Genomic DNA, 13,728 nt, shown 5'->3' on the forward strand with positions numbered 1-13,728 from the left:
ACCCATCAACTTCCCACCTTAGTGCCGCCCTCCACTATCAACGACCAACTTCACACCTCCCCAAACGCCCCGATAGACCACAGTCCCCATTCTCTTCTTTGGCGCGCAACATACTCCGGCCGATTTTTGTTACGCATCTACCTTTGCTCTTATCGCTACCACCTTCGCCATTTTCGAGCGGTACGCGCGGTCGCCTGCAACCCCCCTTGGCCCCAACACTCCAGCCTCAGCCCCAGAGGACTCGTAGTCCTTCGTGTCTATCGAGGGTACTGTCACCTTGCGTAAAGCAACATCGTCAACGACAGGTCTTAGCTCTATAGGAGACAGATCGCGGTAGGCAGCCAGCTTTGTCCGCCTTGTTAAGCAAGGCTCTGCCTCTATATCATGGGTACTCGTCGACTGACCACATCAACCCCGATGCCAGATTTTCCAAGGAAGTGGATATTGCTGTTCCAAGTTATATTATTAGTTTTATACGAGACCGCCTTTGTCGCCGTCTTCCGTTAATTCCGTCCCACCCTCCATCACACGTACGAGCTCGACCTCCAGCCCGAATCTGGATCTTATCCTGAACCTGAACCTGCGCCGCAAGATCGACCTAGCCGTTCCGTCCCTGTCCCGCGATCGCTGAACCTGTCCCTTACGTTTCCGCCCCTCTGGTCCCCTGTTGCTATGGCCTCTTCCTCCTTCAGAGACTCGATAAACTCCCTTGGCTGGAGTCGCCGTGATGAACCAGTAAATACTTCTCAGCAGAGCGGGTTAATCTCCTCACTTCAGAGTTTGAATCCCTTCCAAGGAGGCAGCGGTTATGTCCGTCTACCTACCACCGAGAGCTCCGGTGCACCTCTCCCTGCGCCCAGTCGACGTGAAGAAGAGGAAGGCTGGTTTGTTCGTGAGTCAGCCCTGGATGTTCTTTACCTATCGTCGCCCAGCACCCCTGCAGCGGGACATGTGCATTGCATCTGAGCCATGCCTTGAACTATGCATGTGATGCGGATGACATGCCTCGTGGTTAAAAGACACTAACCCAAGTGGCAGTTAGCCGATGGGATCGCTTGTTGATCTTTGGTGCTTGTAACCTCGCTGCTGTGGCATGTTTCGTCATCTGCTTCACTCTATTCCCCGTACTCTCTCTGAGACCACGCAAGTTTGTCATATTGTAAGTCGGAAATCCATGCACAGCCCTTTCAGTCTGCCCTCTTCGTCCTATATCACTTGTCAATCAATGTCACGCGGGCTCACTACTGTGAGACCGCCTTGATTGTGACTAGTTTTCCCCATGATATGATGTCGTAGATTCGACATGGTGAATTTCAAAATCCCCTTTGGAAACTAATGTGGGGCTATGCAGATGGTCGGTTGGATCACTAATGTTCCTGGCCTCCTTCGCTGCGGTAATGGGCCCCATGAACTACGTTTATCACCTTCTTTCGACTCCTCGACTGCCGTTTACTGCGGCTTATTTCGGCTCTATCACGTTAACCCTAGTGTTTGCCTTAAAGGTGAGGTCTAGCTTGCGATGGGCTGAAGATTTTACTAACATACCGAAAGCTTCACAGCACAATTCTTACCTTATTCTCCGCTCTCGTTCAGCTTGCCTGTCTGCTCTGGTATTTGATTAGTTATTTCCCTATGGGATCTACTGGACTGCGCTTTGCCACATCGTTTGGTGCAAGGCAAGCAACAGCATGGATGACTGGCTAGAAAATTCCGTTGACTACATGCAATACGGGACTCTTGTACTCAACACGTTTCACGATGTTCCCAGGCTCCAAGTTTTCAAGTCCTCCTGTACAACAACTGTCTGTCTTGTGTAATATTAGCAGCAAATTGACCATAACGCCATGGGTTCAGGCAACAGTGGGATGGTCTTACGAGAAGAGCTGGCGATTTAGGATAAAAGCAAATACATATGTATAAATTGTCATTATACAGTCCGAGTCTTGCTACGGTATACATTCAGTCAAAGTACTACGGTCATCATTTGGCGTAGTAGGCCCCTTCGTGTCCTCACACGGTCTTAATCTCTATTTTCCCATGTAATCAAGTCCCAGACTACCAACCTGAGCATTTCACACCGGTAAGGTAAGGCAGTTTCCATGTTGTGATTGATGATTAGGTAATCGTTGCCCAAAAGGGCAAGTTATCAGGTGCCGTATCCAATGAGCAAACCCATATACATGTGTGGCATTGGTTTGTAATGAAATCTGGGAAGATTTTGCAGCCACTTGGATGTTTGAAGGAAACCTCAGAGTTGGAAAAGTACTAGGTACTTAGGTACGTAAGTACCTAATCATAACTGAATGGTTGTTTAGAATATAACTGTGTTGGATCTGAAGAAAAGTTCTTCTTAATCAACAGGAAATCAACCTTAATCAGGTAGGCAGCTTTCCAAATGCAATGACGTATGCTTTAATAAGCTTTTACATTTAAAAGTAAAATTATAACGGGGGGGGGGGGAATTCACCAGACTACCTAGGTACCTGGCTAGCTAGGTAAAGTGTGTATAAGTTGAAAAGACAATCGGTGCACGAACTACCTATTTATAATTCGTATCTCTCGATTTAGTATTGAACTGCGTACTGATTTTTCGAAACCGTTGAGATTCATGACCACTAGATGCCTTGCTGCCCTTTGTCTAGACATCTGCATATGTGGTCTTTCGAGACGTATGCAGATTCTCATATAGTTGCTCTGCAAGTTTACAACCTGCTGATTTGCTTCTTGGCGTGCTCGTGGATCGAACGTGACCTGATGTGTAGCCAGAAGTTGCGTAATTTCTAGCCCGTTACCGAGACTCAGCGTCTTGATTTACAACTTTGTATATTTTTATCTAAAACAAAGTCTGGCTTCTTCTTACACGAGCCCCGGGGGATTCATTAAATGTCATACACTCGACCCGGCCAACTGTCCTTTGTAAAGAAAAAAAGAAAAAAAAACCCCCCAAAGACTCCTACTAGCTCCGAGAGTGTATGTATGTAATAACTGACCTCCAGATTACCCACGCAGATCAGGCTTTCCCGGACAAAGAGACGTGCAGAGACATGGATATGTCTGGTGTGCTTGTGGTAATTGCAAAGTTCTACTCAATGAAACCATAGCACGGCCAGCTCACTGTGTACGCAGCTGGTACAAGATAACAAAAACACGCTCGACAGAGCAAACATCGTAGAGCGAAAGGTAAATGATCTCATGGGTACAGTAAAACAAAGGTACTTCAGAAAAGCCGATTTATATTCGCGCAACTCCACCTATCATGGTCATCCGGCTCCGGCTGAAGAGGTAGCATCTATCATGCCCTTGTTTGCAGGCCTCTTCGGGGTCTCGGGTGCTATAACGTCTATCCATGGATGACGGCGGCTTCTGGCAGTGAGGTGCACCCAAAGTGGAGCGCAAACGAGAAAAAGAAGCCTTGCCCTGCATCCCACTGAAAGATGAACCCGAGGCAGCAGCTTGGTATCCAATGGTGTTCAGTGCCGTCGGCTGCAGGGCTCTTATCAATAAGGCTCGAGTCAGCGATACAGCGGCCCTCAAGGTATTGTTACTCGGTGGATGGGCAGAACTCCATCGCTGACTTGGGGTAGGTACTTAAACAATGCATTCACTGATTATAGTTAGGCACATCAGTGATGTAAGTCCTACTATGCGTCTCCATCAGTCAATGACAAACATGCGAGTCATGGAAGAAGAATACGATTGGATGTTACAGCGCCATATTCGATGTTTGACAATCAAACTGCTATTAGTGTAGAGGACATGCAGTATCGTAGAAATAAATGAGCCAAAATCAAACAAGAGAGGAAAAATGACAACGAATATAAGTGTCGCTCTATAGGTTCATGGGCGTCTCGCATGGGAAGAAAAAATAATTTAAATTCCTAGAGCGGAAAAGAATGTCCCTCCATCCTTCCAACCCGACCCGTTCCCAAGTCTAGGTATCTCCCAAGGTCCAAGGATTCCCGCTCGGCGCAGCGGTACCTTCTAAATCACTTAGTCGCGGTATATTTCTGTGGTACCGCTCGCCTGCGGATCAGAGAGAGGGGAAGAAGTGCAGGAAAAAAATTTATTATTCACACAACGCAAAAAATAACCTCCGGCCTTCTTTTTCTCATTCCCTGGTATCCGTGTGCCCTCTTTCTGTAAACCACAACTTCTCGCCTACTCAATTTACCTAGAAAAGAGTTGCCGTTGAAGATCAGTTTGTATTGGTTTACGAATACTACGTCTCTTTACCTCATCCTTCCCCCCCTCCTCCCTCGTCCTTCGTCCCCTACCTATCCTCTAGAATCATTTCTAAACCCATCAATCATAACCAAAACCACCCCGCCGCCTGGCCTTCTGCGTTTTCTCTCGATACCCTCGCGACGAAGCAACGTAACAAGCGAATACACCGGCCTCGGATCTGATTTGTTTCTGGTATCTGACTCTAGGCTACGAGTTCACTCAATCGACACGTCGTTCTTGTCCGACACGCTCTTGTTTCCTATTTACGAGAGCAGGCAAAGCAGGACAGTAGCATAAACATTTTTGGGTTTACTGCCTCAAAATTACCTACTGTTCGCACCAATCTTACTTTTTCCCCCCTCTGTTGCCTCCCTTCGTCGAAACTTAGTCGCTAGGCTACCATTTTTCGATTCAATAAACGCCTCTGCGACATCGTAAAATCCTTCCCTCTTTCCATCAGAAACATCTGCCACGGCTTTCGCCCACAATCCAACCGATTGACTGGTCGTCCATTTTGGCCTGAAGACCTCGGCTCAACGGACACCTGACTCGGTTTTACACCCTCGTACTCGATACGCATCCCCAAATTTCGACTCGTTGTCCAAGAATCTCATATCCCTGCGCCCTCATTATTTAGAGGTCCACAGATAGTCACTGTATCGCACATAGGTGCTTTGCCTCTCTCCTTGCGTGGAAGGGGTTGAGAGACATCCTGGGGTTTTCGGTCCCTGAGCAATACGTTGATTTTTTCTTCTATTGCGACCAAGGTGATTTCGGCACCTTCAGCTCGGAACTTTCCTACCAGTTTAAGACGGCAAGCCTGTCCTACGAGGCTCAACCTAAAATGAGTCCATCCGCCATCGTTGAGTCCAACGAAATGGCCACTCAGTCGACATTTTCCTACGCACAAGCTGCAAAGGGTCAGGGCACTGCCCCTGCTTCGAATCCTACAGCTGTCGCCGATACTGCTGCTCCACCCCAGGACGCGCAGGCATCCATTGCCGATGATGATGTTCCGGCTCCCGCAACCGACGTGAAGTCGATTGCTGCTACTGAGCACGCCAGCTCTGAAGCTCCTGAGACCACGGAGCACCGCGCTGCCTTCTCTGACAAGCAAGGCCTCGAGAGTATACCTGGATCCGAGAGCGATGCCCGCTCCGAGTCGACACAAAGCAGACGAACAGACTCGAGACGCGAAGATGATTCTGGAAGGCTAGAGCGCCCGTGGCGACGAAACGAGAAGACACCGGGGTCATCAAACACTACTGCCCGGTGTGTAGACGAGCAGGACTCCCGAAAGGCTAGGCGAAATAAGAAGGGCAAGACTTCTGAGAAGCAACCCAGTGATCAGACGACAGAAAAGGAGCAGGAGGCAGTCACTGAGGCCCCCAAGGTCGAGCTCTCAGAAGCACCTATCCCCATCGTCAACATCTGGCATAAGCGAAAGGAGGCCCAGCAGGCCAAGTCTGTCAAACCTGCTCCCACACCTGCGGAAGCTACAGTGAATGGCACTTCATCTCGGGATGAGAAGAAGACTGAGGAATCTGCTACAACACCATATACAAATGGCATCAAGACTCAGCAAAAGCCGGCCAGCACTGCGCGGCCTGAACGCAATGGCCCCCGGGGGTCACGGATACATGAGAAGGATGGTAAGAATGAGGCTCCCCCATCCGTCGAGGATTCTACAGCATGGCCAACTCCTGAAACTGCAATCACGGCTATTAAGGAGGACAGCAAGAAGAAGAGCGCAGACAAGACACCCGAGAAATCAGACCGCTCTGATAAGGACAGTCAAGAAGATGGCAGCGCGTCAAAGCCCCGACAGAAATGGGTGGCTATGGACTATGTCCCCACAGTCAGCTTCGAAACCCAGCTTCCTCAAATGCGTAGCTCTAAGCCACGGGGTGGTGCTCGTGGTAATCGAGATGCCGCTCCTCGAAGCATGGCCAACGGTGTAGCGGATAAAACCGCTTCTACCGCGCCCGCCAACAAGACCAACGACACCAAGCCTAAAGACAACACCAACAATGCCGCATCACAAATGGCAGCCGTCAAACGCGGAGCAGTGGATGGTGTTAACAGTCAGAAAAAGGCCCCTGCCAGCACTGGCTCCGAGAAGGCCAAAGATACGACGGCCCAGTCTTCGGTGAGTAATACGATGATGCCCCTGTGGAGCACAGCTATCTTGAGATTGCGCAAGTGTATTTATTGTATGAGACTTATACTGATTGCTTTTGGAATAGGAGATCTCCCAAAGTCGAGATAGGCATGATGGCCGCAGTGAGAGAGGTCGAGGCAATTACCGAGGACGAGGTGCTCATCACGGCCATTCACAGTCTCAGCATGCTATTTCTGCATCCGGATTCCATGGCCAAGGCGCCAACGCTGCCAGATCCCAAGGTTATAGCCCCCCATTGCGACAGGGTGGTCATGGTGGCATGTTTACGCCTCCTTCTCAGCGAGGCCGTGGTCGCAATGGCGCTAACAACTTCCATCGTGTATCAGTGCCGAACGGCGGATCTCGTATGCCTGTTGTGCAAGCTCAATATTCGCCCTACGATTACTCTATGGCAGCGCCCATGGGTGCAGTCCCTTTCCACTCCCTTCCGTTTGACAACTTGCTCGTCCTCACGATCAAGACTCAAATTGAATATTATTTCTCCATCGAGAACCTCTGCAAAGACGAGTACCTTCGACAGCGCATGGATTCCCAGGGATTCGTCCCCCTCCACTTCATTAGCGCGTTCTCGCGCATCAAGCAGCTGACTGTGGACATGAACATCATTCGTGCTGCTTGTGAGGATTCGACTGAAGTCGACTACGTGGTTGGCGACGATGAGTGTGAGCGACTACGTCGGCGACACAATTGGGAGCATTTCGTTTATTCAATGGAAAATCGAGATGAGCTGGCCCGCAATGCTGGCCCTTCAAGCGTCACTTTCAAGAACAGACACTACCATTTCCCTGGTGGCCAATTTGACGACATCGCTGCTATGCCGTATGGCGCACATGCTTATCCTCATGGCCATGCTCTCCAACAATTCGCACCACATGACGCAAACGGGGTTGTTCCAAATGGCAACACCCAGCTTTCTGCGGCTGTTCCCGACTTCTCACCTTCCGGGACAATTCCCCTTGTTGGCCCTCGGGGTGAAGTCCAAGTCACCAGCGTTGAAGCTTTGACCAATGGTCATGCTGAACAAACTGCGCCGCTTACCAACGGTGTGCATAGTGGGGAGGCTTACACGACGCAATCGTAGCCTCCCCGGTGATATGGAGTACCGGCTGTGGCAGAGATCTCTATCATTATCATGCTTGCAAAGTGGCGTATATGGGAGAGTTGTTTCTTCTTCTTTTTTATCCCTTCCCCGGTCTGGGTCGATACGAATGACGCGTCCCGGATTTATAAGTGTTTATGATTTTCATGCTGTGGCCCGGAGCTAGCTTCATATTCACCATGCCAAAACGTGTTGAGATTGCAATCTCGTTAGTCCATAGGCCTTGAGTGAAGCAAGCTGTATGGATGACCCAAGGGTTCATATATAGCACTCCACTGTTCTGGGCCAGACAGCAAACGGGCGGTTGGCGAGTGCTTGATAGTAGCTTGCGTTGTACGTTATATTGCTATAAGTGCACCACGGGGCGACAAGAGGTCTATGCCTAAGGTCTTCTCCTATCAGAACTGGTTGAAGGAAGAGAACGACGTACATGAGTCACAGAGATACGACACCCTGGTGCACGAGGCTATAATGAAAAGCCGGTAACCATTGGAGAGGAAAATTCGGAATGAAGGTTGTTTAATAGCCTGATGTATTGGTTTCTGTTGGGGCGTATTCCAAGGATGGTTTTGTGAAATGCGAAGGCACACTACAGGTTGGAAAGGAGTGCGCCAGAACCTCAACAGTACATGCGAGGGGGTGCGACTGGTGCTGGGTAGTTGTAGTGATAGGTCACAGAGGTGAGCGGCAAGTGTTGCTGGATGATTGCTATACCCGCCACACTGGATGTTCACGGGGGTGGTCGATTACGACGGCATATTTAAAAGGGTTATCATCGTCATACCGGATGAAAGAAAAGGCATGGATGGAAAAGCATATGGGCGTACGGTGACATTTAGCTGAACTGCAGCATCTTTTTTTTTCTCGACTGCATATGAAAGGGGTTCAAGGATGGTTTCAATTTGGACTTGGTTCTGTTTTTACTCATGGATTCTGATGTTAGAGGGGACTCTCCAAGCTTTGCTAAAAATATGGAGTTTTTTATTCCAGTTTCAAAAGCTGTACAATAGTTTCATTATAAAAGAAAGAAAAAATCATGTCGAGAAACAACAGGCTCCTGCTAGTCTTGAAAATCTACTGTATGCTGTTGTGTTGCTGCTGCCCATCATAAGTGGATGGTTATCACGATTTCTGCCAATTACTAATGCATGGTAGGTCATAGGCGAGCTTCCATGGGAATACTACATCCTGTAGGAAGCGCAATGGCTTATTGCAATGTGTGCGAGTTCTGATTGCATTAGCATGGATGTTTTCTCTGCCCTTGTCCTTTCATTCATTCATTTATAAGGATCATATTGGCTGTCATGACAAGACAGTTCATCATGTTGGCGGGGTTGAGGGGTTATCTATCAGCTTTAGGGTAGCTAAATTGCACGGCTCACACCTCGGTGGGCGGCACTTTTGTCATGAGGGAGGATCTGATATCAAAGATCCGTAATTACATTTCAATCTAGCTCCAGCCACAAAAAATCATCAAACCCCATTAACTGCATCGTGTCTTATGACTTGAATGTGATGGAGTATGAGGTCTGGGCGCCCCGATTGAGGACTATTGGATCATGAGAAGATATATCGAAAAGCGTTGCAGATAACGGCTGGTCTAACACTCCACCATTGGCAGCCTTGTCAAGCTGATGTGATGATAGCAGTAGAGCGAGGGTATGTATTTTCATCTACAACTCCAGACTGAACAAATAGCCAGCGATCGTTAAGAAAGAAGGAAATAAAGCGACATGAATTGCTGGCAGCTACCAGCCATACAGACTGGCACTGCATAATATGGTAGCTACCTAAGTAGGTAGTGATACTATTCAGAGGTACATACCCAAATGACGTCCTGCCGGGCCTGGAAATGACGGTGTCCTGTTCATCCACGCTTGCCTTTGTTTGGACATAAAGCCAGGCGTACAAAGGACACATGACGGATCTATACAGTTGACTGATGTATGTCACGAAAAATATGTTGTCCAGGGCATGATCGACTTGGCATGATGATTCTACAAGGTGGAGAAGAGCCTTGTTACTAGGGATGGAGAGTCCCTGTCGTTGCCCACAAGGAGATTCTGGTCCGGCGAGTCATTGTGCGCTGATCTCCTTTCTGTATATCCTAAAGCACTACACGGAAGATATCGAAATGAAGCAAAATTACCATTCGTTGTCGGCGAGGTGAGGCCATCGTGAAGTTCGGGGAAGATGTCACAAACGGACATTTTCAAGGATGAGCCGCAATTATGGAACCCCGGCCCCGGTGACCGAGATTGGGGTGAGTCAGGGCCAAGGCGTGCTGAGGGAGACGGAATATATCGTGACTACCTACCTAGAGAAGGGAATGAAGCTATCGTCCGGACACACCGGCCTATGGATCAACCGGGCATCAACAACACGGCAGCGGTGCCTTGCAGAAATGCCAAACCCGGTCGGGAGCATGGGTCCCTAGAAAACACCTAAAGTGGAAATGGCTGAACAAGACCTGCAGATTGCCTCCATAGCAGCATTACATCCATTACATCAAGGAAGCGTCGCAAAATTTAAAACATGACAGCTTCATGAGCAGCGAATGGGACAGCAATAGCAAGTTTAGTAGGTACCTATAGCTTGTTGCGCGATGAGTTTATGGGGATACAGCACCTCGAAAGCGGAAATTGTCTAAGTTGGTAAGTGAGTGCCTTGCTTTGGACACTGAGGTAAGGCAAAGACATTGGATTAAATGTCAAGCAACAAATAAGACGTCGATAGAGACTTTGCCATGCGCGGAATAAAATCTCCGACCACAGCTGATCGGGAAGAGAGGGGAAAATGAAAACAAATTGCCATCCAACGCATTGACAGTGAGAAACCTATGTACCAATCAATGATGAGACAGACTCTTCCCCCTTGTTTGTTCGTGGGAAGTGATGGCTGAAGAATCTTCACCCTGTAGCCACCAAAATACGTCCTCGTCCCCATGCAGAGACAGAGAGAATCTTCCAATTTCAGCTCTAAATCTCGATACAAGCCGCCTGATTCGTCATTGACCCCGAATGCTGTGACATGTTCCACGTGGGGCCGGCCCAGGATATTGACTTAGGTACACAAGGGATCTACATATGTACAAGGTTGAATTTCAATGCTTTCTCGGACCGCTATGCCATGTTGGAAATGTTCGGCCTCCCCACGTTATCATAGCCAGGGAAATCATCTTTGGACTGCTGCATGGTCATGGCATGGCCATTATGAGTGGTTCATAAACTTTCCGCGTCCCCTCAACTGCAAAACTCGTCGAGTTACAGTCATTTCAGGAGCCTGATATATACTGCTTGTGGGTCTGGGGGAAACTAAAAGGCTGAGGGGGGCGACACTCAGCTCTGATACAATTATCGGTCCGGGGGGGGGATAGAGATGGGAAAACCAGCCGCGACCTGGAGTCTGAAATTCAGATTCGGAGCTGACCTCCGGTTGATCTGGGGAAGAAGGCTTGGTGCTTGTGGTCGGTATACCTTCACTTGGAGAACTTGACGTCAACTTAACTCAACCAAGGCCACCTTGGTGGAGATTCTTCTCCTTGAGGGTGAAAATTGTATGTTGGAAAACAAAACATTTCATCATGATGCTTGAAGAAGGCGTAGGGATCGAGAGCTTATAAATACGGCATGTGCCCAAGCTCCCCATGGTTACCGGCCCAGACATATATCGCTTTGGCTACCTACATTCTCCAATCTCATCACTTTCCAACTACTCACGAGAGCGTCAAAGCTACAAGATGACCGCTCAAGTGGGCAGAGCCCTTTCCTACATGACATTCAAGCCTCACACTGTCACCATAAAACATGAAGCTCCTTATCTCAATGAAGAAGGCTATGTCGACTTCTCGCCTGACGATCTCGAGAACCCGCGAAACTGGTCCCTCAAGAGAAGATGGGCCATTACCTGTGTCGCAGTATTTCTCGCAATGAACGGAAACTTTGCCTCAAGCATATTTTCTGGCAGCATCGACTCTGTCATGGAAGAGTTTGGGATATCAGAGGTTGCTGCGAGCTTGACAACTACAATGTTTTTGCTCGGCTTCTGCGCCGGGCCCTTTGTCTTTGCGCCACTTTCTGAGTTCTATGGTCGTCGGTGGATCTTTTACATCACTTTTCTTGCCTACATGGCCTTCAACTTTCTCTGCGCTTTCCCTACAAACTTTGGATCACTACTCGTTGGTCGATTCTTGGCTGGTGTCTTTATCTCTGCGCCGCTGAGCACCACCCCGGGCGTTTTGGTCGACCTCTGGGACCCTATTGAGCGAGGAAACGCCACGGGAATCTTCAGCTTGGCTTCCTGGGTTGGCCCATCACTCGGGCCGGTGGTGTCCGGTTTCGTTCAGCTTAAGAAGAACTGGCGATGGGGTATGTACTCCGTCTTATGGCTCGGAGCTTTGACGGTTCTTCTCATGTTCTTAATCCCCGAGACGCACGCGCCGACCATTCTGGCGAAAAAGGCAAAGCGTGCCCGGAAATCTGGAATTGCTGGCTATGAAAAGGTCATAATGGAGGGGGAAGAAGATAAGCCTTCACTCGCCCACGTCTACAAGCTGGCCCTCACGCGACCTTGGGTCCTCATGTTTGACTTGATCTCTCTCCTCTGCTCTATCTACACTTGTATCGTATTCACTCTTCAATTCATGCTCTTCAGCATCTACCCTATTGTATTCAGAGATATGAGGGGCTGGAACGCTGGCGTTTCGCAACTCCCTCTCCTCGGCCAGGTCGTTGGGGCTGTTTTGGGAGCCATCGTCATCTTCGTTGACAGTGAGCGGAGGCGAAGCAAGGATGCGGCTGGCAAGACGCTGCTGCCCGAGGATCGGCTTCTCATGGCTATGTTTGGAGGTGTTGCGTTCCCTATCACCATGTTCTGGCTCGCATGGTCGGCCAACTACAAGTGAGTCTTCAGCTTTCCATCTCTCTACACAAGTAAAAGTAACTCACACATAACAGCGCTGTTCCTTGGATCGTTCCGACTCTTGCGGGCACTTTCCTCTCTGCCGCTCTAATGCTCGTCTACGTTGCCATAATCAACTATCTGACCGACACATACGCCCAATACGCTGCCTCCGTCATAGCTGCCAACACAGTTGCTCGATCGGCTGGCAGTGCTGCCGCTCCTCTATTCACGGCCCAGATGTTCACTGCTCTTGGTGTAGGTGGTGGAGGTTCTCTCATCGGCGGAGTTGCGACTCTTCTGGCACTGATCCCATTTGTTTTTTTCTGGTACGGGGCTCGTATCCGGAGAAAGAGCAAATATGCGCTTGTCGAGCCTGGTCAAATGGAGAAGATGGACGAGGAAGCCGATCCTACTGACTATGGTGTTCAAGCTGAAGAGACTCAGCACACAGGTGATATGGATGAACCAGCACAGACCAAGCGTCCCGAGGATGCGTGAAAATGACAAAATCTAGGGGATTTGGACCTGCGGAACTTGTATATTATCAATAATATGTAATGGAGAGACCAAAAGTGGTATATGTCTGGGTTTTCTTCCAGCCATCTGGAGTTTTGGGTCCATTACAAAAGGATGTAATGGTTTGGTTCTGATCCATATAAGGTTATTTTAGACTCAACTCTGTTTATCGTCGAGGACATTACTACGGAATCTGTTATATGGTTTACTTAAGATCTAGCGCTTTCACATCAGTTTCCTACATAGTAGGTATATTTTACTTTGATCACTGAATCCGAATGTGATCCAGCATCTCCAAAATGACAGGAAAGAAGCTCGCCTGTTGACTTCTAATGTGAGCTGTCACTACGTCAGTAGTAACATAGGTAAACAGGCATATGAAACACAGGCAGGTTAATCTGATATTATGTACGAAATGGCGAGTCATCTGAAATGCAAAAGGCGTGGTGTTCAAGCGGCCCAGCCTATCAGGTCGAGTTTACAGGGCCCAATACGGTTTTTATACAGTAACAAGGACGCCGTTCGTAACAGACAGGCCCTCAACAGTGGGCATGGCAACCAGCGAAATCTGGATCTGGTGATGAACTTTGATAAGCCACCATTGGCAGTTGATGTGTTGTGGCTGATGCAACAAGGACACAGCTAAGCTGGTCATGAACTCTCATCAGCAGGCATCCTCGTATCGTCTGTTGCGTCACATGTTGTGTCTCAAGTGTCATGTCAAGTCAAAAGTCAAAGTTAAACAGAGACAGAGACACGGGATGGGCTGAAAGAAAAGCGGCGATTGGTTGGCCTAAACTCCCGC

At 48.8% G+C, this 13,728-nt stretch overlaps 3 protein-coding genes; all 3 read left to right on the top strand.

Annotated features, from left to right (window-relative positions):
• Positions 1-672: 672 nt before the first annotated feature.
• FFUJ_01500 (related to SFT2-suppressor of sed5 ts mutants) lies at positions 673-1,704 on the top strand (the record flags this gene model as incomplete). XM_023578017.1 has 4 exons in its annotated part: positions 673-892; positions 1,039-1,159; positions 1,352-1,502; positions 1,552-1,704. The coding sequence occupies 4 exons, from the start codon at positions 673-675 to the stop codon at positions 1,702-1,704; spliced, it is 645 nt and encodes a 214-aa protein (XP_023424073.1).
• A 3,364-nt stretch (positions 1,705-5,068) lies between these two features.
• Positions 5,069-7,487, top strand: FFUJ_01499 (uncharacterized protein; the record flags this gene model as incomplete). XM_023578028.1 has 2 exons in its annotated part: positions 5,069-6,373; positions 6,471-7,487. The coding sequence occupies 2 exons, from the start codon at positions 5,069-5,071 to the stop codon at positions 7,485-7,487; spliced, it is 2,322 nt and encodes a 773-aa protein (XP_023424074.1).
• A 3,664-nt stretch (positions 7,488-11,151) lies between these two features.
• Positions 11,152-12,905, top strand: FFUJ_01498 (related to mfs-multidrug-resistance transporter; the record flags this gene model as incomplete). XM_023578039.1 has 2 exons in its annotated part: positions 11,152-12,404; positions 12,461-12,905. The coding sequence occupies 2 exons, from the start codon at positions 11,152-11,154 to the stop codon at positions 12,903-12,905; spliced, it is 1,698 nt and encodes a 565-aa protein (XP_023424075.1).
• Between the last annotated feature and the right edge of the window lie 823 nt (positions 12,906-13,728).

Source organism: Fusarium fujikuroi, chromosome FFUJ_chr01 (genome assembly GCF_900079805.1).
Source record: "Fusarium fujikuroi IMI 58289 draft genome, chromosome FFUJ_chr01".
NCBI classification, from domain to species: domain Eukaryota; kingdom Fungi; phylum Ascomycota; class Sordariomycetes; order Hypocreales; family Nectriaceae; genus Fusarium; species Fusarium fujikuroi.